General features: G+C 44.7%; 2 protein-coding genes and 1 long non-coding RNA gene across 4 annotated transcripts; 1 reads left to right on the forward strand and 2 right to left on the reverse strand.

The window, feature by feature from the left end:
* Positions 1 to 309: 309 nt before the first annotated feature.
* LOC135294615 (phospholipase A2-like) lies at positions 310 to 10713 on the forward strand. The gene is made up of 4 exons (XM_064410150.1): positions 310 to 393; positions 3469 to 3634; positions 8879 to 8985; positions 10478 to 10713. Exons 1-4 carry the CDS (start codon positions 351 to 353, stop codon positions 10639 to 10641), a joined length of 480 nt encoding a protein of 159 aa, XP_064266220.1. The 5' UTR covers positions 310 to 350; the 3' UTR covers positions 10642 to 10713.
* Positions 3746 to 6676, reverse strand: LOC135294616 (uncharacterized). Its single transcript, XR_010356695.1, has 3 exons — positions 6021 to 6676; positions 5656 to 5811; positions 3746 to 4970 (listed from the first exon to the last, which is right to left on the reverse strand). It is a non-coding gene; the product is annotated as an uncharacterized LOC135294616 (long non-coding RNA).
* A 2641-nt stretch (positions 10714 to 13354) lies between the features above and the next one.
* Positions 13355 to 23179, reverse strand: LOC135294622 (uncharacterized). Of its 2 annotated transcripts, XM_064410171.1 has the most exons (4): positions 21953 to 23179; positions 16196 to 16639; positions 14516 to 14657; positions 13355 to 13467 (listed from the first exon to the last, which is right to left on the reverse strand). In XM_064410171.1, exons 1-4 carry the CDS (start codon positions 21984 to 21986, stop codon positions 13458 to 13460), a joined length of 630 nt encoding a protein of 209 aa, XP_064266241.1. In that variant the 5' UTR covers positions 21987 to 23179; the 3' UTR covers positions 13355 to 13457. The 2 variants fall into 2 exon arrangements, 1 of the variants encoding a protein (XP_064266241.1); XR_010356697.1 differs by lacking the exons at positions 13355 to 13467; positions 14516 to 14657; positions 16196 to 16639 and adding an exon at positions 18524 to 20354 and having other exon boundaries at positions 21953 to 23056.

The following is a 23179-nucleotide window of genomic DNA, read 5'->3' on the forward strand; positions in this document are numbered from 1 at the left end:
GGAGCCCGGCTTAGTGCCTGGGTCTTGGGCTGTCCCAGAGCCTACCAGCCTAATGCCCTTGCAGCAGCCCCTCCCTCCCAAAGGCGATGCTGGGCAAACAGAGCCAGCCCTCGCCCTCTCCTCCCGCAGCGAGGAGCCTGCGGGGCCGGACCGGACCGCGCTGGGGCTCGGGGGCATCGCAGGAGAGGGTGTTCCACTTCAGACGGGCGCGGAGCCATGTGTATATAAAGCCTGGGGCAGCAGCCCGGCAGGGTTGTTTAGCACAACCACACCTCGGCTTACTTGGCAGCCCGGCGAGGCACGGCCGGCAGCTGATCCCCGAAGTACCCGAGTGTGGGAGCGATCTGCCCATGGGCCCCCGCCTGCTGCTGGTTCTGGTGCTGCTTCAGGCAGGTGAGTACCACCCCTCAGTCCCTCTGCCCTGCCATGCCTCCCCCTGCCAGGGGACAGCCTCTCCCCGTGCCATCAGTTCTGCGTGCTTCGTGCCAGGACCTCTGTATGATGTGGCCAAGTGAGGGAAAAAAAGTGTCACTAGACAATCCTCAACTTTACAGTGGGGGACTGTGTAAGTGAGCTGCCTGCCTGCCTCACTTCCCATCCCCAGCTATGGTTTGCATAAACTGTATAAACACAGGCCTTTTTCTTTAATAGATTTCTGCTACAGAGTTTTTAGTGTCTGTGTTTCATAGAAATACCTTCTTTTTATACCGGAGTGAGCAGTTTTCAACGCATCTGAATTTAAAATAATTTTTTAAAATTCAGTTTATAAAAGCCATAAATGGCTGCTAACATAAAGCCCCTACAGACAAAGGCAACAAAACACTAAACTGGCATTTCTGAGGTTATACCTGCAGTAGACTTTAAAGAAAAAAAACCAGCCCCCTGCCTTCGTTAACAGCAAAGCCTGCCAGTTTAAGCAGGAAATAGTGCTAAGTTATCAGATTCACCTCTGCTCACCTCTCTGCAGGTATGTTTTTCTCTAAGGTGGTCCATTAGTAGTTTAACTAATTATTGGACATGCTGCTAACGGGACATTTGGCTAGGAGCAGGCTGCTGTGGAGACTCAGACTTTTTCAAGGCTTTCCTGGCTGTGTGGGCTTGGCTGCCTAACACAGAGAAAGCAATTTCAGTTCTTGGTCAAGTTATTATATGTGCACCTGAATATTAAAAATGTACTTGCTGGGGCTGACCTCTCAGCTGCAGCAGCGCACTGCTGGCTCAAAACCCAGACTTTCAAAGAACAGGAACATCAGAGGCTGCCTGGATGCCTCTTGCAGAAAACACAGCCCTAAGCACACTAATTGAGTCTTTTGTACTGAGTTTCCTTTGGGGCATTCTCTCCACTTTCATAGCAACTCTGCACTGTAATTACAGTTCCTTGATCTCCAGAGATATCCCCAAAAGAAGAATGGGCTTTCTTCTTCTGGGTGAGGTACAGTTACTTCACAGCAGCCTCAACCATTTTCAGCCAGTGGCCAACACGCCAAGCCCAGCAGTCCTGGCTTAAGAGGCCAGTGAAAGACAGCTAAAAAAAATTCAAGCCGTTTGTCAGAAGGCTGGGATTCCTACAAAGATGTTTTTGTCTCCGCTGGAATATTTTCAGGGTCTGCAAACTGCAACAGGTTGAAAAAGCTTGATTTATACCCCCAAATCCAAAGCAGCTCACTACTTGTGATTTCCCCTGAGAGCTAAGCCCCCTTCTAACTCTGGAGCCTTGCTGTTTAGACAAGGAAAATAAGTGGTCTCTTTAGTTCTCAATAAAACCCATCCAATGTGTTTTTAGCATGAAACCTGAACACTCAAGTAGTGTTTAGGTGACCAGCCGCTTACTTTTTCAGGAATGTGCATTTAATCCCCGAGGAATGCCCCAGGAAGCAGACTGAGGCTGTGCTGTGACGGCCTGAGGTGTGGATCCCTGGGGTGAAAATGGTGGCACCCACTCCTGCTGCTGGGAGGTCAGGCAGGGAGAGGGAGCAAAGCCCTGCCTTGTCCTTCATGGGGAGAGACCTTCCTTGTCTTCGCTGGCATTTGGATTGGGCTCGTAGGGCAAGGTAGCCCAGGAGATGCGGGAAGAGGCCCAAGCAGGGGGATTAGAGGCTAGGTTTTAAAAGGAAAGCAACTGTTTTAATAATAGTATTGAGTCCTTGGGTGGTTTAGGGGATTAATTAGCCCGTGTTTGCACAACACTTTGAAGAGGTCAAGCCTGCTGCAATAGCCAGAAGCAGGTGGCAAAACAACGTCAAGTGGCCAGTTCCCAGCTCCCAGGAGTCACCCCCCTCTCCATCCAAGCATGCTGGAAAGCCCCCGTTTGATTTTGGAGCGCCTGTGCATGGGTGGGATGAGCAGATGGGTCAGGCTTTCGGGCTCAGGATTTTTATCCTACTGATAGAGCAGTGCAAAGTGCATTTGGTCCTTCACAGTAAATCCAGGCACAAATTGCTCCTACTTGTCACTACCTCATGATAAGCAGCAACGTTTGCTACTGAGCATCACAGTGATTTGAGTATTATGGGCAGGGTACTCTTGGTTTCCACAACAGTTACTGCAAGAATGAGCCTGTGGCTTCTAAAAAGTTCCAAATTAACATGCAAAATCATGGGACTGAAAGACTTGTAAGTCAAAAATCTCCAGACTGGTTTCAGTGGCCATCCACACACTCCAGCTGACACAAAGCTTCTTTCTTCTTTTTTCCCCAAATTAGTGCTGTCCACCTGTTACGACTTAGGTGGAGCATAATAACAGAAGCAGATGCAAGTGTTGCCAGGACTTCATAGTCTCAAGAGAAAGGAGCTATACACATATCTTGGCTAATGGAGGCACTTTGTCCTTGATAAAGCACGTACTCTACAGGCTCAAGGGCATGTAGCTGTCTCTCTATGCAGATTAATAGGACTATCAATATGTTTTGCCACCTGGAAAATGGGTTAAAAGATCCTGAATAATAAGGAGACTTGGATATCGTAAGAAATCTTGAGCAACATAGAAACTTCATTTCTTTCTGCTGCTTCATGTCCCAGTCAGGACCATAGCACAGCTGGAAAAGTGTCCCAGGTTTGGGAGCTCTGGAGTACATTGAAGCCTGGGTGGCCCTCCATGGTGCTGGCACAGACCCTGCAGAGCTTAATAGCTTGGACTCTATGATGAGCAAGACCACACACACTGCTCCTGGGTGCAACACAGCTGCAATCACACACTAGCACACCAGAACTAGAAAGTCCTGCTTGAATTGAGCTCCTGTGGAAGAAATAGCATGCTTGGGCATTTCTGCAAGCACCTTTTGATTATCCCAGATACAGGGAAAGCTCCCTGCAGAGTACTTTTGGCCAGCTGAATGTCATGACTAGTTAGATGGTCAGGGCTGCAGCCAGCCAACCAGTCAAAATCAAAACCATCTCCCTTTAAGGACTGTAGGAAAACCAGTAGCAGCCATGTTTAATCCTTGTGTGTAACCATGTCCTGTCTTTGCAGTTTGGAAAGGTGCTCTGGGAAAGTCCCATTCACTGCACACTCGAGGAATCATTGAACTGGCTGGAGCCATAACGTGTGGCACAGGACGGTCTCCCTTGGCATATATCGGCTATGGGTGCTACTGTGGACTGGGAGGACGAGGTTGGCCTAAAGATAAAACAGACTGGTAAGAGAAACCTCAGCCATGTGTCCAGAAGAAGTGCAGATCTCCCTGCTTGTCTCTGTTTGTGCTACTGTGACTCCACTGATTCATTTGCTGCCTTGTGGGCAGGGAACTTAGTATATATCAACATACTGGGGATTTGGGAGTGATTACCTATGTATCAGTTGGGATTTGAAGGAGGGCTTAACCTCCTTCTGGATGACAACAAAGCTCTTAGAACTTTGTAATATGTGGGGTAGAGGGCAAAAGAGAAACCAGGATGTAATTTTTTAAAATAGCTGTTTGTTTTTTCATAGATAGCACACCCTGCCTAACAAAAGGAGCGTAATCCAAAGTATAGGGAGGGTTATTTCACCTAGGTCCTTAAAATGGAAGTTATGCAAATATTACTGTTTATCTTCTTGAAGAAATCCGTATAGTTGCAAGGAGTAATCAAACCTGTTGCCTTCATTGACTGTTAGTTCCCACTGAATCAAGGCAGGACAATAAGGGAGAGCATGGTGTTATTTCCCCTTTTCTTTGTTAGTGGGGAAGATGTTTGCCTTGTCATTCCCAACAAGTGTTGGAGGTAATGCATGCAAAGGCTTCTTTCCTGTACTGTGCAATGAGCATAAAGAGAGTAAATGAGAGTAAAACTGAGGATAGTGGACTCTTGTTGCTCTGAGCCTGATATTTGCAATCTTGCCAGGGTTTGAAATATCAAAGCACACAAGGCTATCTACAGTCAACAGACCAGGTGCTACTAGTTAGCAAGCTCTGCTTTTAGCAGGGGTGAAGGTAGTCTGCAGCTCACTGGGAAGGAAACAGCTTTCCAGAATACCTTGCTGCTGGAGACATTGCAGGTTGCTACAAAACCAGATTTTGCTGAATTAGAGTGACAGAAAAAAGGGACGAGTGGGGGGAGTGAAGGAAGAAAAGATGTCAAAGTTAAAAATTTCTGTGGGCATGAATGAGAAGTTGTCTGTCCCTTAAGACTAATGGAGCTGTCTTCATTAATGCAGTGAGATGTTTCACTCCCAAAGCCCTCTCATCATATCCCTTTATTTGTCTGTGAAATATGTCATCTGTGAAACAGTCAATATGGGCCTCACAAATGATGAGTAACTACAATAATATCTCTTGATCTGCTTATCACAGTGCTTATCTACAGCAGCATATGTAAGGTGTTTAATTATTTTTGTTATCCTTTAACAAATTTCATAATAAAGCCTTGAAAGTAAAACATGACTTCACTAATTTGGAGCACTGCTTTTATTGAAGGGCTGAGCAGCTGTTTTCCATAGAGGCTGAGTGACATCCAAATTTTTGCAATCCTGGGAGATGCAAGTAGTCATCACTCCTGAAAAAGAGAGAGTAAAAATATGGCCACGTGATCAGCAGCCAGTGCTTCTGCTGTTGTTTAAATTGCACGGAGTATTTTAGGATTTTATCCTAAAGGCAGAAAATGAGACTTTGCAAGTGAAAATGCCTCAAAATATCAGATAGAGGATCAAGCTTCCCTTTTACAAACTAAGTACGTTCATTATTATTCCTTAGCTGCAATGCTTGGCTGCTGTAGAAAAACTTAAAAGTTTTATTTAGGTTCTTAGCTAGGAAAAATCAGCAGTGCCACACTAGATTTAGGCCTAAAAAATTCAATCTTCTGTTTGCTAGAGAAATACTGATATCTGTTACTAAGAACTACTGCGATGATCAGTGTGGTTGAATACCCCACACCTGTCAAAGTGGCCTTATTATTTTCCATATTTGCCATTCTAAAAAAGAAAGTGGCAAAACTGCTGGCTGTGAGTGACAAATACTGTTTGAAAATTATTCACCTCCTTGACCTTCCAGGTTTGTTACAGAGACCCTTACAAAAGGAGTAATTTTCTCGTGTGTAATTCAGTCAATCTGTCTAGACAGGGCTAGAGTGCTTCTAAGCACCCCTCTTTTATGCGAAAAAGAAAAAAAAGCCATTGAGTGGGTAATCCTTTTATAAGGCTTATTCCACATACTGACTTTGATGTGGTGTTGTAAGTAATTACCTTTTCCCTTTTGTTCCACTCTCACTGTTCCATCACTTCAAGGCATAATGACATTTCTTCCACATAGAGGCATTCGATTTGTTTCTCCTTTCTGTTCCCCTGGATTGCTGCAGCGCCTATGTTGTAAAGTAGAAGCTAAGGGTGCTCAGCACTTCCCTGAAAAACACCATGAAAGGCAGGGTGCATCTATGACTCATCTGTCACAGGATCGTTAAGGCTAGAAAAGATATCTAAGATCATTGCATCCAACTGTTAAATCCTGGCCAACTCGTTGGGAAGAGTAAGATTTCTCCTCTCTCGCTAGGTTAAAGCAAAAGGAAAAGCCACACAGCAATGAGGATGCCGTTGATGTGACAAATTCTTACCTTATTGGCATTTGCCCAACAGCAGGGGGTCTGGCCAGCTGATCCCTGCGGACCAGCCGGAGCTGTCTGTAGCCTTTAGGGCTGTCTCGTAGCTCAGCCGTGATGAGCAGGTTGTTGACTACCCAGATGACAGCAGTGTTTGTTTGCCATCGCTGATGACCAGTGCTCTGCCACGGCGTTGGCTGCCTCTGTTTGTGTTGGTGCAAACGCACGTTATAGGTCATTAAAAGCTTAGCACCACTCTGTCCCAGGTGCAGCAAAGGGCATTTCCAGACACGAGGGGACCATCTGAAGGTGGCAAAGGACAACAACAGCATTCCTTAGTCTTCATTCCTTGACAGTTCTTTCAGATGTCTGTAAAATTCTTGCTTTGTGTTGGAATAAGCTATCTGCCACCTTGCTGCAGCTGTGGGGATCATCAGGAGGAACTGCTGTAAGGGGAAGCAGAATTGTGCCCCAAATCCTGTGGTTCTGCAGAGTTTATGTAGCTTCCCCTGGTTTTGCCAAGCACGATAATGAGCAGCGAGTTCTCACACCTAGCTAGAACATCATTTGCTTGTGCAAATTCAGTGCTCATTTGCTTGTCCTTGCCTGATTCAGAGAACATCTTTTGCCCCCTACACTATCTGTCCTCATTTCTCCTACCTCTCTCTTTGTTCCCTCTGGCTCTTCATAGAGCAATTTCTTTCCCTTGGCACAGAGGGTCCTAACACCTCCCTTTGCTCGTGTATCTACACATTGTTTTTCTTCCCCATACTCCCCCATCACTGACACCAACTTTACCAGTTTGGCTACTGACTCACTCCCTAGACCTCACAAATCTTTGGTTTCTATAGCTGGCACTCCCCTCCATCACAGCCTCTGGTGCTCAGTGTGAAAAATGTGTATTTTATGATTGGCTTTTCACAAGTATTAAAATGAATATTGTATTATGTTAGAAAGTTATGCTATTTTAATTTTCTTAAGTAGTGTATTAAATATAGTTTTAGATTATAACATAGTGTTAAAATAGAAACTATGCTATGTAACATATTTGTTTAAGAAAGGACTCGCACCAGATAGAAGCCACAGGACACCTAAATCTTTCAGAGAAAGGGAATTTATTGCTCCCTTATCAGCAGAAAACGAACTTCTTCCCACCTCGCTCAGACAGGAAGACAGGAAGATGGCATGAGGATTAAGAGGAAGAAGTTGACAGTGACCAGACAGAATGCTGTGTTTGAATGGAATTTATGCGTCATGTATGAGGTGTATGAATATGCAACAGGCGATTGTTTTTAAGGGTTAATACTCTGTTAACGGGTGTCCTTTTTCGGGCTTGTGTTGCCCAGAAAAAAGTACCCAGACGTCCGTACTTTGTTTTTATTGTCCCATATTGTCCTAATCTCGATTGTTCAAATTTTATTACTCTAATTCTATTACTATTTTATAACAATTTTATTACTATTAAACGTTTAAAATTTCAAAAACAAATGATTGGCGTTTTTCACACTCAGTGTCCCATATATAAGACACTAGTGATGGGCCTGCTCTGCTACCTATCATTCCCCTGAGGATGGATTTAGGCTTTGCTGCAGCTTCAGGGTTTTTATGTAAAATCAGCCTGTCTCATTTTTTCCCAGTTAGTGGAGTGGTTTCTCTGTAGATTTACAGTGATCTTGTAGGGATGTCTTCTGGAAATACAGATCACTGCTCTCTGGCTCCAGCCTCTGACCTTGCATCCTTGCTGAAACAACCTTTGTTATTTAGCAGAGAACATCTCTAAGTGCTGAATCTTTTCTTGGTGGAATTTGAATCCCTAAACTACAAGAATAAGGTCAAGTTTTCCATAAATTCAGAAGTAATTGACAGTGAGAATGATCTCATTGACTGGTCCATAGGACAGATGTCATCAGCTGAGCTATTCATCCTTATTTCCTCTATGGTCAGTGAAACACAACTGCACTTTTCAAATCTGATGCTTTTCACCCTGTGTTAGATCTCTGCAGAATGAAAATGTGAACTGTGGTGTGGAGCTTTCCTGTTCTAAGGAGGCTGTAATCTGATATTAAGACTCCTCCCATGGGACACCTGAGAAAACCTCAGCCCCTGGTCTGCTTGCTCTCTCAGCTCTCTGGGGCTCTGCTCGGGCTCCCAGCCCTCTGCTCCTGCCCCCCCTCCCCCGGCACGGGATGGCAGGGAGGAAATAAAATGGACTCCTGTGCTAACCAACGAAGAGACTTGTCTTGTCTGTTTCCCCTGCCGTGGAGACACGATCTCATCACTATAGCCACATGCTGCTGCACTGTGGTGCAGATGTGCATAGAGGGAAGATAGGTGAATGCCTTAGATGTAGATGGTTTTTAAGGTTCTTAAATTAACTCATATGAATTTCACCATTGAGACTGATTAATTTGTAGCCTGCCCTCAGAACCTTTATGGGCCAAGGAGCACATGGCAGGTGAACTGAAGAGACTAAGCTTCTTGGTGATACTGAGGAAGGCAAGAAACATCCTAATTCCAAGTTTTGGGATGGGTCTAAGCCTAAGCTGGTGAGCCACAATAACACAATTTATAGGAACACTTTTGCTCCTTTTCGGCCAGATTGCCATGTCTTGACCACACATGCTTTCATGAGGGCAAAAGCTCAGAGGAAGAAGCACAGTGGTCATGGGAGCAGATATGGCATTAATGAGCTCCTGAGACAAGCGAGCTTTCCCAGAGATGACAAGATCCTTGCATCATCAAGAGATGATTTACTGACAGGCTGGGGTGAACATTGCGGTCATGAGCTGTGTGTGAGCAAAGCAGTCCTGGAGTCTGTGCCAACAGGCAGGGTGCAGGAGGGCACCCATACTCTCTCTTTTTATGTCCCCCAGGTGCTGCCACAGGCATGACTGCTGCTATGACACAGCAGAGAAGGAAGGCTGCAACCCCAAGGTGCAGCGCTACCAGTGGGAGTGTGAGCAGAACACCGTGCGGTGCGGTAAGGAAAGGCTGGCTCCTGTTGCTTGGGTTTCCCTCCCTCCCTCCCTCCCTCCCTTCTTCCCTCCCTCCCTCCCTTCTTCCCTCCCTCCCTCCCTTCTTCCCTCCCTCCTCTGCAGGCAGCAGGCTGACCAAAGAGCTTTGGGGGCCCCAGAGGCAGGTTTATGTTTGCCAAACTGGTTTCAAAACTGCTTTAGGCAATGTCCATTCTTGTCCAACTCCCTGCCTGTTCCTCGCCAGGAGCCTGGAGGAAAGCTGGAGCCCCAGCACAACCCATTCCAGGTAACCTGAGATCCACACAGGCTGAAGAGCAGGACTGGGGGCCATGGAGCCCACAAGCCATCTTAGTTTGGCAGGGATGCAGATGATTCTCTGGAGACTTTCTGCTCGGTGGCATTAAGCGCGCCTCTTCCTACAGCTGTGGGTCTTCAGGGGTGCTCTTTCCATTGCAGTTCTGGCTCTCCCTCCAGCAGGACTGTCCACTTTTTTACTACCCTTAAGCACTGCTATTGGATGGCTGCAAGAAAGGTTAAATAGGATGTCAGCCTGCACTGCTGTGGGGCTCCAGCCTGAAGTCTTGGGGTTCCAGCAGGGATTTGGAACCACACAGAATGAAATGCTCTTGAGTGCTTTAGGCAGACAGCAAGTGCGGGCTGTGCTCAGCTCTACAGCTGGTACCCAGTCAAGAAGGTTTGAATTACATAGTCACAGCCCGTCAGTGTCTTGAACAGTTTGTTTTGACATACACCAGATGACTTGAGTCTTAGATTTTGTCATTTGTGTTTCTAAGTCTCCAGAAAGCTCCTGGTTGTAAAATCCATTGTAGAAGACTTTGAAAGTTTGAAAAGAAACTGTGAGAGTAAAACTTATCCCCATAATAACTAGAACATTAAAATACTATTTCTACCTTACCAGAAAACCATATTTTACTGGTGCAATTCTCAGCCTCACCAGCAGCTGAAGATCTGCCAGCAGATAGGGGATGGGACACAGTACATCTGCAGTTTCTCTTTTCCAAGTTCCAGAACAATCTAGTAAATACAAAGTCCTGGCAAAGGAATGTGTCTCTTTAATGTACAACTGCTCTCCCTCCCGTCATATTTCCATAGCTGACAATATTTTCTGCTAGTCATTTTACAGCGATAAAGTCCTGTTTCTCTTTGCTGTGAAGGAACAATCCAAGTTGAAGATATGAGATGTATCATTCAGTCCATGGGAGTGGACATAGGAGTGCAGCAGGATGCAGTTGCTCTGACTTAGCCAACAAGCATAAGTTAAACAAATTTAATTGATTCCTTAACTGATGTCCAGGCAGGACCTGATGTCTATCAACTATTCTCCATAAGCCCTCAGCAGGCAACACTCCCCTGATATCCCTGGTGAGGAGGAACAGTAGAAATGTGTTTTGAAGCCAAATTTCCTACCCCAGGCTACAGTATGGCAGGTCTTAATGCGATGTGAAGGTATAATGTCTGATCCCTGTTATTTTGCAGATAACCTGACAGACCGATGTGAAAAAATGGTGTGCCTGTGTGACCAAGAAGCAGCCAAGTGCTGGGGTGCAGCCCCATATAATCCTCACTTCATCCTCTGGCCAGACTTTTTATGTGGACAGACTCATCCCACCTGCCATGTCAGATATGGGGGGCCAGAATAGTCTTTTTAGGACCTTTCTTCAAACAATTTGAACTTGAAGGTGGTGGAATAAAATGTTTCCTCATTTTCCAGATCTAGCAATGGTGTGAGAGAATTTCTGTCAGTCCAGGATTTATGGGTAGGAGAGACAGACGGGAAAGGTGCGGTGGTGGAATTTCCCTCCCTGTGAGAGAGCACTTGGAATGTATTGAGCTCTGCCTTTGGGTGGAAAACAAGCAAGTCATGATCTCACGTGTTAGGAAAAAAGGGCAGACTAATAGGTAACAGTAACAGTAATAGGTTACAGTAAAGGTAACACTGTGTGGATGTTCACTACAGGCCACCTGAGCAGGAGAAAGTGCATGAGGTCTTCTACAGACGGCTTGAAGCAGCCTCACAGTCACAGGCCCTGGTTCCCGGGGGGACTTTAACTACCCTGACACCTGCTGGAGAAACCACAGGTGACAAAAGTGATTAAGGGCATCTCTAATCTAAGAGATAAGGGTATCTCTTATCTAATATCTAAGGGTATTAAGGGTACCTGCAGGCTTTGCATATCCCTGAAGTATCTCTCTTATGAGGAAAGGCTGAGGGAGCTGGGTCTGTTCTGCCTTGAGAAGAGATGACTGAGAGGGACCTCATCTGTGTCGATGAATAACTGAAGGGAGGGTGTCAGGCTCTGCTTGGTGGTGCCAAGCAATGGAACAAGAAGGCACTGAGTAGAAACTGATGCACAAGAAGTTTTATCTGAACAGGAGGAGCAACTTCTTTACTGTGCAAGTGATCAAGCACTGGAACAGGTTGCTCAGAGAGGTTGTGGATTTTCCCTCACTGGTGATATTCCAGACTTGTCTGGACACAATCCTGTGCTATGTGCTGTGGGATGACCCTGCTTTAGCAGTGAGGTTGGACCAGATGATCCACTGTGCCCCTTCCAACCTTCAAGCCTGTGATTCTGTGACAGCTAACACATATGATGAAGCAAAGGGAAGATCCTGCTCTGATCCTGATCAAGATCTCTTTTGCAGAAACAGAGGGTTTGGTCTGTGGTGCAGTGGGAACACATCTCCTGTCACCCTGTCACCAAATAGTGCTTTTATTTTTTAATCATAGACTCATAGGGTAGTTTGGGTTGGAAGGAGCCTTTAAAGATCATTTAGTTCCAGTCTCTGTGCAATGAGCAGGGACATCTTTACCCAGACCTGGTTGCTTAGAGCCCAGTTTTCTTATCCCTCATGCTCCTCGATCACAGCACTGGAGATACTTCTGAGCTCTCTTCAGGGGTAAGCAGAGTTACACTGGGCTATTGCAGTTGCAAGGTCAGCAAGGATTTCTGACTTCTGGTTACTGTTATGAATAAAAAGTTATCTATTTTTTTTAGGTTGCAGAGTTAAAAACAAGTCAGACCAGTTGCTGTAAGTTAGTTTCATTGTTAAGAGTTCTTCTTCATTTACCTGTTAATGGTTGGTGATTAACCATTGTCACCCTGATGCTTGCCAGGGAGGGACAAGGGACAGACCCTCCAGGTACGAGGAGAATAGGAGTGACATCAGAGCCAGTATGCAGATGAGAAATGCATTGCGCCCCAAATTTTGCAGTTTTCCAGGAAAACCCCTAAGAATTACGAGCCAGCATAGAACTAAGTGACCAAGTAACGTCTAAGGATGGGAACGTAGTCCCATACCTGCTTGGATCCTTTTTGCTTCTCACCCTAGCCTGAAAAGATGTTGATTGAAGAGACGCCCGGGGTGTTAGACAAACAAGCCAGGAATCTACGACTCTCCCGTGAGATCAGAATCCCGAGCTCTGCCTGCAGACCAGCGGACAAAGCTGCATCATCCTCCTTCTCCGTGCCACTCCTGGGAGCAGCGGCGGCGTGGGCGCGACCCGTCGATTTCTCCCCACCTGAGCTGATTCTTAATAAAGGCATTTAAAAGGAGAAAGATCTCCTGCCCATTTATTTCACTTACTAGCAGGCATACCCACACTTTCCAAAAGAATATTCTCACTGCTCCACAGGCTTCAGAGTTCATACACTGCTCTCTAATACATATAAAAGCTGGTCTCCTACATAGGCATGTCTCCCAGTCACTGACTGCCTTGGAATCAATCATTGTCACATCAGGAAACAGTGGCTGTGGAGAACACCAGTCATGTCAAGCAAATCTTTCATCTCTCCTTCTTTTTTTTTTGTTAAGGGTATCAGAGGCTTATATTCAAAGACTACATTTCCTTCTGGCAAGAGAAACCAAAATCCTATTCTTTCAGCCAGGAGTAGCTATGTACCAGTGGGCCCTCTTTGCATCTTTGTTGCAAGCATTTAGGCTGGACAAGCCAACAGGACAAAAGCCTCTTTGGCCAGAGGCACAGAAGATGGTAGCCACTCCTGCTCCCCAGAAGCAATGCTTTTGATTTCCTTGGGTAGATGCTAGCACTACATGGGCACCTGGAGCACCTGGGTAGGGCTGGGCTCCTGTCTCTGCTGAAACTCAGCTGGCAAACTTTGAATTGCACCTATAAAATAGGAACTAATGGCACAGAGAGACCCAGGGTGCCTCATCAGAGTCCAAACTAAGTGGAGTTTTTGCAGGTGATAGTATGAATTTCTTCACAAAAAGCTGCTTTGCTTCTTGCTGCAAGAGAATGGTAAATATGCCACTGTGGCTGTCAAAGCTGCAGGAAAAAGAAGCTTTCTAATGAAAACAAAAATGCCAAAGTCAACATGTAGAGACAAAGGCTTTTATTCTGTCTAGAACTCTGGCTTTTGGCTTATGGCACATCAGAAGTTGTTCCACCTGCAGGCTTCGCATATCCTGGCGACTCCTGTGATGCTGCACATCAAGCTATGCTGGGCAAGAAGGAAAGGAGAGAGAATGAGTGAACAACACAGAGTCAGGACAACACAATAAACTCCTCCGAGGCTTTCTGGCAAAAGAAGAAGTTGTGAACTCTTAATGTAGAGCGTTTGCAGAGGGATGATGCTGTGTGGGCAGCATCAGCCTATGGAAGGGAGTGCGCTTCCCAGCGAGGGCTGGAAGATCATCCCCGGAGAGAGCGGCAGAGCTCCCGGCGTGTCCCTGTCCCCGCCACACTGTCCATCAGGCGGCGGCAGCGCTCCAGTGAACTGCAGGAGCGGCCCTTCTTCAGCCCTTCGGGGAGGGGATTTTTTCATCGCGCTGAGAAAGATTTTTGAGTGCCAGGAGAAGTGCAAATCACACGTCTCCCCAGCGAAGGCAAAAAGTCAGCTGAGCTCGCTCTGAAACACATACCACATCTTGGGTTGCTCAAAATGGGAACTAAACTTGTTTCAAAATGCAGTGTCAGTCTCCTCAAATTAGATCAATTGACAGAACAGAAAAAAGTAGGTGAGCTTTTGGATACATCAGCCTTTTATTGGGGCATTTCTTTGGCTCATTTGTGGTGAAAATGTCTGGTTTTCCCAACACTATTAGCTGATCTCATAGAAGTAGGGCTTTAGAAACCACACCTCACACACCTAAGCTATCATCAGCTTTATGTACACAAGCATTGCAAGAATACAAATGGAAGCACAAAGTTGGCAGGAGGAAGAACCTGTAGTATAAATGTTCAGTATAAACATAAAAGAACTGAATGAATCCTTGGTCTTTGTTAAAAGAAGTGGCAGCATGTAATTGAAAAACTCTTAGTCCAAAGTGGCAATTAAAGAAGATCCTATAATTCTCTGTATAGGTAACTCATTAGGCCCATTGGTAAAGCTCTACCCAACATAAACAAAAAAATATTGGAAAAAAAGTGATGGAACATAGAACCAGATCTCTTAGTTTCCTTCACACTGCTTATTTTCTCAATCAGATCCTATGTCTGACCAGAGGTAAGTAAATGTCTAATTTGTCTTTCAGTTAAAACGTAGGTACCTTTGGTGAGATTCCTGTCTCATGCAGAGGATGCACTTCCTCAGCTGTGGGGTTAAAACAACGATCAGAACCACTATGCCTCCAATACCAGCTGCCACAACCCCAATGATTGTTCCAATGGATTCTTCTATACCAAACAAGCCTGGGGGAGAAAGGAAGGTAGAGAGAGATGTAAAATGTTTTCCAGACAAGTATATGCAATGCAGCCAGCATCTTTTCTGCACTGGCTGCAGAGGAAGCTGCTTACTATGATCATGCTGATGTCTTGTCTGACATGAAATCCCTTCTACACAGAAGAGTGACTTGCACTACAGAGCTGCTGATTTTTTTCATTCCTGTGTAAGAACTCCTAAGCTGCTATGCTGTCTGTTGCTTTAGAGACAGGGCAGCCCTATCACCTCAACAGCTAGACACTATGGGATGGCAAAAGAAGATGCTGCTTGAATTAATGGGACTCAGGCTTGTATACTTTATTTCTGAAAGGACAAAAATTATTCTGACAACTTCAGGAAAACCATTGGTCTGCCTATCTACTTCCAAGGGAGACAGCACCAGAGAGCAGAGACAGCTCCACTGGAGTCCTTTCTTTGACTGGTTGCTCTTGGGACTGTTGCATGACAGAGATTGCATAGTGCTGAAATTATACATTTCATCATCTCAGGAACACAGAAAGGCAATTATGCTGGCCAGAGTGCAGACATTTCAAGAGTAACCTGTGCTACTGAGACTATGAGATCAAGTCAACAAGACACACGACCAAAGCCCTTTCAGATGGGCACAGTTTGCTTGCTTTAGTGTTACAGTTTAAACTGAGTAGTGTTACAAAAATTAGTGAATCAGGCTCAAAAGGTCAAAGGCTTTGTGAATCTTGCTGAGATAGAAGCTTTGGTGATGATAAAGAGGAAAATGGCACTTGCATAATTTACTCTTGACACAGGAAGAGGTACTTTTTGTTAATTAGATAATAAGATAATAACCCTTCTAATGTGTTGACTTTTTGGGACTGAAATCTGTTTAGCCTACGTAAAAGGAAAGTTTGACATTTCCAGCTGCTACAGACATAGCAAGTTACCTCTACTTAATATGCCTAGTGTCTATCTGTGAGGCTAAGACAACATAGCATGGCACTTCTAGTGCTACTTTAATTTGAATGAAGTTAATCAGAAATTACATAACAATCATATTTTATATGATCCTCATGATTATCGTGGGATTACTTATGTCATTCAGAGTTAAGGAATGACTATGCAAGTTAGTGGGTTGGAGAGAAATAACGTCCAAAAAAAGAGGTCTAGAGATGTTCCTTGAGATGGTACCTTGTCACCTGTCACTCATGGGTGTTCTGCCAGAGCTGTTAGTACAAGGGGAACTTGTCTGACTGTTTCATTCTTTGCAAAATGCATTCTTGCATTCTTTTTTTTTATGGATAACATTATTCCTTCTTTTTGTGGTGTAAATGCTCCTCCTTATAATAATGCCTGTGACTGTTTATAGAGACAAGCAAATGAATTTTAGCTGGCCTTACAAAAATAGTGAGAAAAGCTATAGAGCAATTACACTCCATGACACCAGGTCCTTACTGCAGAGGCCAAACAGGCCAACTTCTCTCTTTCTACTAGTGTGCAGACCAGCTTTGGAGGAAAAACAAGGAGGAAAAAAGTAACTAACTCCAAGTATTACCCAGAGCCCTCCTGATCCTGAGCTTTGTGCCATCTCCTGTCACCATCTTCCCGTCCGGAAGTGTAACCTCACAGAAATAAATACCATGGTCACTGGTTGTCACATTGAGGATAATCAGGGAAACATCCCCTTGGGACAAGTCTCCACTCATGAAGATCCTGGAGCTATTTGGCAGGATGGTCACATTCTTTTTTAGCAGGTCCATCTGCCCCTTTTCATCTTCTTTGTACCACTTCACCATCAGGTCAGTCAGGGAGGGATGCTGTGGACTGTTAAGATGACAGTTCAACACGACAGTTTCACCCTCTTTGGCTTTCTCCTTGGCTGGTGTTTGAGTCACCAAAAGGTTCCAAGGCTCGGGTGTCAACAACAAAGGCTGTGCTGTTACATGAATCACAGCTGCTGCATTCTCCTTACTTGCACCTCCACCAGTAACTCCTATATCTGTATCAGGGAAGAAAGAGAAGAGGACAGCTGAGGGTGATAGGATGATCACTGTCCCTGCTGCTCCTGACCTCTAACCAACACAAAGAATGGCTCCTGGAATTAGCATGTGAGGGCAGTTGCTGTTACGATGATAGGGATTTTCTTCCTAGTTCCTGCTTCCATTCCTGCTTCCTTCTTGTGTACAGACAGGTCTTTTCCTCAATATCAGCTCCTTTCTACTGTCATACTAGAGAAAGGAAGATTAATGCCATTGTCTAATGGCTTTGGGTGGAATTTAGAGTACAATCAGTCCCATTTCCATCTGCAACACTAACCTCTTTCTTCCCACTCCAGAAAGTCTCAGGGTCTGAACTGCTTTTGAGGCAAAGCAAAAAATGCATGTACAGTTATACACTGGCAGTTCTGTTTTGGCAAGGCCAGTGAATAAGTGTGCATCTAATGCAACTGCCTGCATTCCAAAACCTAATGTGATTCTTAAAATTTTTGGCATGCACTTTCAGTTACAGGACAGGAAATCTTGAAATCATGGGAAGAATCTCCATTACCAGAGACTGAACCCCTAGCAGATCCCATCAGCTGTCTGGAGGACAGGACATCAGCCTTATGCCCATACTGAAGCTGAGGGTGACAGCTATTCTCTGTGAAGGGACCATCTCCAGCTAACTTTTGTTACAAAAACATGAACATGCCTGTAGCAGACATTTCAACCTGCCTTCTCATACTCAGGTACTAATCATAGTATCATATCCTAGAGCCAAGAGTAGTGAGAGTGGATCTCATTTCTGGAAACAAGCCTAGGCACAGAAAATAAGAGGAATAGTTGCTGTCTCAAAAAGAGGGAAAAGCAAAAATAAAAATAAGCTTTTCCCAAGAAAGAGTTCAGACCAATTTTTGGAAAAAGCTCCTCTGTTGTTTTATTTTCAAGTGAAATAGTCTCCCTTTAAGTAAGTTGGTGTCCTCTCAAGGACTGCAGACACTTCCAGAGTGAAGGTCCTGATTTTCCATTGTCTTGAGTCTTTCATTGCCATCCACAGAGTGTGAAACGCTCTTGTGTGGGTCTGGTAAAGCATCACAAAGACAACAGACACTCTCTGCTGGGGGGGGGAATGTCTCGAGGCAATGGAAAACCAAACCCCTTTATGATCAGTTTGAGAGTTAATTAAACAGCTCCTCCAGGCAAGCTTGTACACAAAAATCACAGTGGCATTCATATTTATTATTATTTACGACTTGTATGGGAGTAGATTTCTGTCAGCCAGCACAGCCCCGTTGTTCTGGGCACCTTACAAAAGGCTGGGGTATAGAGCTTACAGTTTATATATGAAGCAAGAGAGAACCCATGGATGGAAAAATACAGGAACTATAAACTGGCTGTGAAACTCGGCAACAACAGAGCATGTGAAACACCTTACGAGCTGTTTGGCCTCTGTGCTTTTTCCTAAACTGAAAATTTTTGCCTTAGAACTGGAGCACCAACCCATAGGAATTGGATGCCTGAGAATTAGGTAGCCAAATATAGTTTTGAATCTGGCCACTCCAAATTAGTAGTTCTTATTAAAGGTATCCTTCTGTTCATATCTAATCTTACCAATGAGCCCACTGGAAGTTCTTGGAGAAATCTGAGGTCCAAATCTTCCCTGTCCAGTTAGATATGTGTATTGAGGCAGCAGCCATAAAAGCTGAAGAATCTTGACAAGATACTTTGAGGAAATATAAAGTATAATTGAAATAACCGACAAAGCTTGACATATTACAGTTTTTGTGCATAAAATATTCTGAAGTGATTTATTTGGTTATTTAGAGTGAATTTGAGCAGTTTCATAACGAGTGCTCTTTTAAAATCTCAGTTTATTAATAATTTTCTCCACTGGATAACTGCTGCTTTAGCTAGTGTATGCTACTGCTACCTTGTTTTCAAAGAATGGCCACAAAATGTCTCCTTTGCTACAAGTATTCCAGCCTTTCCATATGCACCTCTGTAACACAACTGTAATTTTTACTTCTTTTAGTGATGCAAAAGATATACTTTTTACACAGACAGTGGCATAGAGAATGTAACTGAGTAGAAACAACGTGCTTTGGTGTTGCCTCTGTTCATTGTTTTATACACATCTCCTGTCATGAAATAACTGGCCTTGTCATCTGTTTTATTTCCACATCCTTTATTCAATACAAATAATGTAACTTAATTAGGAAAATTAAAACAGGAGAGAAGTAGGCTGTCTTGTTTTGTCCCAGCTCTCTTTGGGGGGTTTCACTGAGAAGGTCACAGCACTGCCTCTATTTTTCTCCCTTTCTTTTCTTTCTTTTTCTTTTTCAAGGTTGCAAAACTGGAACATATTAGTTCAGAGATATTCAATTACACAATGCCCTTATCGTTTTGGCATCTGGGAGTATACCATGCCAAATGCTTTGCTGACTCTGCTTCAAAGGTCTTTTAAAGTCAATTGCTTCATTAGCAGAGTGATGCGTAGTTCCCTTGTCATGCCGGCTGGGGGCTCAAGCCCATGGAGAGGAATGCAAGGCTTTGTGGTGAAAGCACTTGAGCTAGACAGGGTACAGAGAAATACAGCATGGATGATCTTGTCTAGACCTGGACAAACGATTAGATGATCTAACAGGTCATTGCCATATGAAATCCTTAGTTCACATCCAGTTTTCAGCCATGAGGGGAGAAAGCTCTCAGGGACTCCCTGCAATGTGGCAATGTGCTCCACATTTGGCAGTACTAATAAGGCACCTACTAAAGCCCTCAGCCTTCCCTTTATGTAATCTGCAGGTTGATACTTCCCCATATAAGGCCATATCAGACCTGTAAGTGAGAAATATGCAAGGCAGGCTAGAGGAGCTGGGGTGACAAAAGGAAAGAATAAAATACAGCTGCACTCTCTTCCTGTCCTGGAGCCTCACTTAAGTCTTTGGTGCCTGTGGTAAATCTGAGCAGCCCTGCAAGCTTCTTCTGCCAGCTGCCAACAGCATGGGGGAACCAAAACAGTGTGTGGAGGTCAGTGCAGAATTTTACCCTTCCAGTTTAGGCAAATAGGGCTCAATTTCCAAACCACAAAAAAAAAAAACAAACCCTCTCCTGATGAAATAACTGTCTTTCAGATGGTTTTGTTTGCTTTAGATCTCAGCTTCACACTCATACCATGCTGGTGCTATGAAGGTGCTTTACAAGCTGTATCCAGGTCCCAGACATCTCTGATTAAGTGTTCAATGACTGCACATTGCTGCTTTTAATTTATATGACTTTTGCCCTGGGCTGAGGTTGGCTCTCACAAATGGATATGAATAACTACCTTGTGACAGTAACCGGTGGCTAATATATCAGAGAAACAAAATAGAAATGAAGCTTCTAGGAATGATGAGACACATCTGGGAAAAGATAGGCAAATACGCTCTTTCAGAACATTTATATTAGATAAACAGGAATGTATCTAAAGAGAAAAGTATGTTTTAATACAATGCACAACACTAAATACAATTTCCCTGCACCCTGAGGAAGTCCTCAGTTGAAAGTCATACTTTGAAAATAAAGAGAACTTCTCAAGCCAAGCTTCCAAGAACAACCTGTATTTCTTCTAATTAAGGAAGGTGGTTTAGTACTCACCCACCACCAAGAAGAAGATGAATGAAGAGACTGCAGATCTATAGAGTTTCCCAATGTGCTGGCTCATGGTTGCTGAAGTACATGGCCTCACCATCTCTTCCTCTGGTAGTACGGGTAAAAACTATATGCGTATTATAGCAACAGGACCTCACATTCTGCCTAGTGAATGTCACACTTACTAAAGTTACCACAGCTTTGAGCTCACAGTGCTCTGCCTGCTCCCTGGATGAGAGCCACGTTGCAAGGGACAACTACATCCCCAGTGGCTGTTCCAATCTCTCTCTGAGAACATGTTGAAAATGCTCTGAGAGCAGAGGGAAGATAATACATTATTTTTCACTTTTGGCTTGTATAAACCACAACTTTGGACTGAGTATAGAATATCCAGATACTCCAAAGGAGACCTCTCTTCTGCTGAACCCCTCCCTAGAGATGATGAGAACACAAAGAACATTGACTTAATTTTCTGAACAGGCAGACTCTAGTGCACCACATTATCACCCTAATGCACCACAAAAGGAAACTTCAGGAACTCCGTATCTTTGTGGCTATATGCACATGGTGTTTGCAGGTTAAGTGTATTCCCCAAAGTGTTGTTTTTTTTTTTTTTTCAGCACAGAACAAACCCTTTTTCATCAAAATTTGACTACTTAAACTCAATTTATATTTAAGTAGAGCTTGTCTATGCAACTTGGATGGAGGGGGAAACTGCTGGAGAAGGCGGCCTATCTGCAAAACCAGCAGGTGTGCTCTGAATGAGTCTGTGTTTATAGAAGGCCCACACAGAGCACAACCCTGTGAAAGGAGCTACAGCAGCTCCAAACCTCACCTGTACCTCCCAGCGCTGCCAGCTGTGCTATGCCTGTACCAAGCATGGGCTACTGTCACTATTTGGCTGACACTTCTTCCCTCAACTGCAGGATTAGGGATTGTGGCATACTTTATCTAATGATCTTCCATATCTTCAAAACTCTCCAGGTAATGGAATTGTGCTTGAGTATCCAGTAAAGATTCAAATCTATAATTCTTAAAGCACGATGCAGCTGAGAGAGTCGTGAGTATTTCTGCTTTTCTTTGCATTTGAAAGCAAAAAGGACCCATAACTGATTCACAAAACTTGGCTGACCAAACAATGTCAAGAACAGCTCATTCCTGGAGTGACCTGGAGTCACTTTAGCTTTGGTGTGCAGATCCCAAAGCAGTGGAAGCAGCGAAAGCAGGATGGGCTAGAGGGAGTATGGTTAAAAGAACCTAGGAGACAAATACTTCTCTGAAATGGCTTGGGACAGTGGGAAGGCTTGGGATTACCAGGTAGGAATCATATTAGGAAGGGAACTGGGACCAAGTGCAGAGCAACAGAGCACTTCAGAAGGAAGATGGAAGTTTGTGAGGGTCTTCTGAAGGAAGTACTGCCAAAGAGTTAGTGAGCAAAACCAAAATATCCGTGAAAGGAAAAGTCAGAGGAGTCAAAAAACAATGAAGAGTTTGATGAGGGAAAACAGTAGAGTTGAAGGCACCTGGCAGATCAAGAGGATTTTGGACCGAGTTACTGATTTAGAGGGCCAATTGTGACTGCATGTCAGAAAAGTCAGTGTGCAAAGACGGATCTGAACTAAAGGCAATCCAAACGCTGTCTGATTTAAACCCAAGTACTTGGTGTGCTTCAAAAAAAACCTTCAAGTGTGTTGTGATGAACATACCACCATTGTTCCTGCAAATGCTATTTATGTTCATGTCATCCAGAACTAGCAATTCTCTTGTGAATCCTCCATTAAGTAGGTCATGCCTGAGCCGAAGTGCCCGGTCAGCCAGCTTTTAACTGAGAGAATACAAAGGAGGTTGGTTAGTGTTGCTGGCAGCCAGTAGCTGATCATGAAGCTTCTCCCACTTGAATAACCCAGTACAATTCAGTTTTTTAACAAAAAGAAAAATAAACCAGTACCCTGAGTGTTGTTGAAAAAAGCCCCCAAAATTCAAGTTTCAGGTGCAAATCAAGAAAGCAAGGAACAAAAATGAAACAAACCAGACATTTTTTTACATTCTCTTGTAAATTTTGAAGACTTGCAGTTGCTTGCATTAATTTTGTCCTGTCTTGGCCAACAGCTGGGAGGGGGTGTCACCCATGGGGACTTTGGGCACTTTTTCTAATGCAGCAGTGAGCAGGTATCAGCGCACCCTGAGATGTCCAAAGGGAGCCTCCATATATTTCCCGGGGAAGAGGAAGAAAGAAAGAGAACAGAAGGAAGTAGCATTGACACAACAGGCTGCTTTATCCATCAGTATATCCATCCATCCATCCATCCATCCATCCATCCATCCATCCATCCATCCATCCATCCATCCATCCATCCACCAGCCAACTACCTAGCAAAGTGATTTCTTAGCACCTCATAGGGCTCTTCTTTTTCCTGCGAGGCGAGCTGAGGATGCAAATTTGCGAGCCATCGTGGCTCTGGTTGGGTCCCCTGATGTGAGGAGCCCTCCGGGTGCTCAGAGCTTGGCGCAGAAACCACTCGCTGCCCAGCAGCTTCAAAAATGAGACCCAGTGAAATTTCCTGGGATGAAAGCCCCCTCACTGACTGCCTTTATGTCATCTCATACCCCGCTCGGCCCGCCGTCAGCCTTTCCCTCTCTCGCCCAAGGAATCCCCCCGGAGCGGCCTCTCGGTAGTGTTTTCCGTCGAATCCCACGAACCCAGTTTTTGGGAGCCATTTCACTGCCCGCGCGCTGTTTAAGCGGCTGCGCTCACGGAGGGCGGCGGGCGCGGGGCTCTCCCTCGGGCAAGAGGCAGCGAACACCTCACCCCCTCCCACCCCCAGCAGCCGGGAGTTTTTTCCTACTACAGCCCTTAAACCTTCCACCGGCGCGGATGCTTCCCAGTTAACCCTTGCGGAAGCCGCAGAGGGGCTGCCGCGGCCGGACCAGGC

This window comes from Passer domesticus, chromosome 2 (genome assembly GCF_036417665.1).
Source record: "Passer domesticus isolate bPasDom1 chromosome 2, bPasDom1.hap1, whole genome shotgun sequence".
In the NCBI taxonomy this organism is placed as follows: domain Eukaryota; kingdom Metazoa; phylum Chordata; class Aves; order Passeriformes; family Passeridae; genus Passer; species Passer domesticus.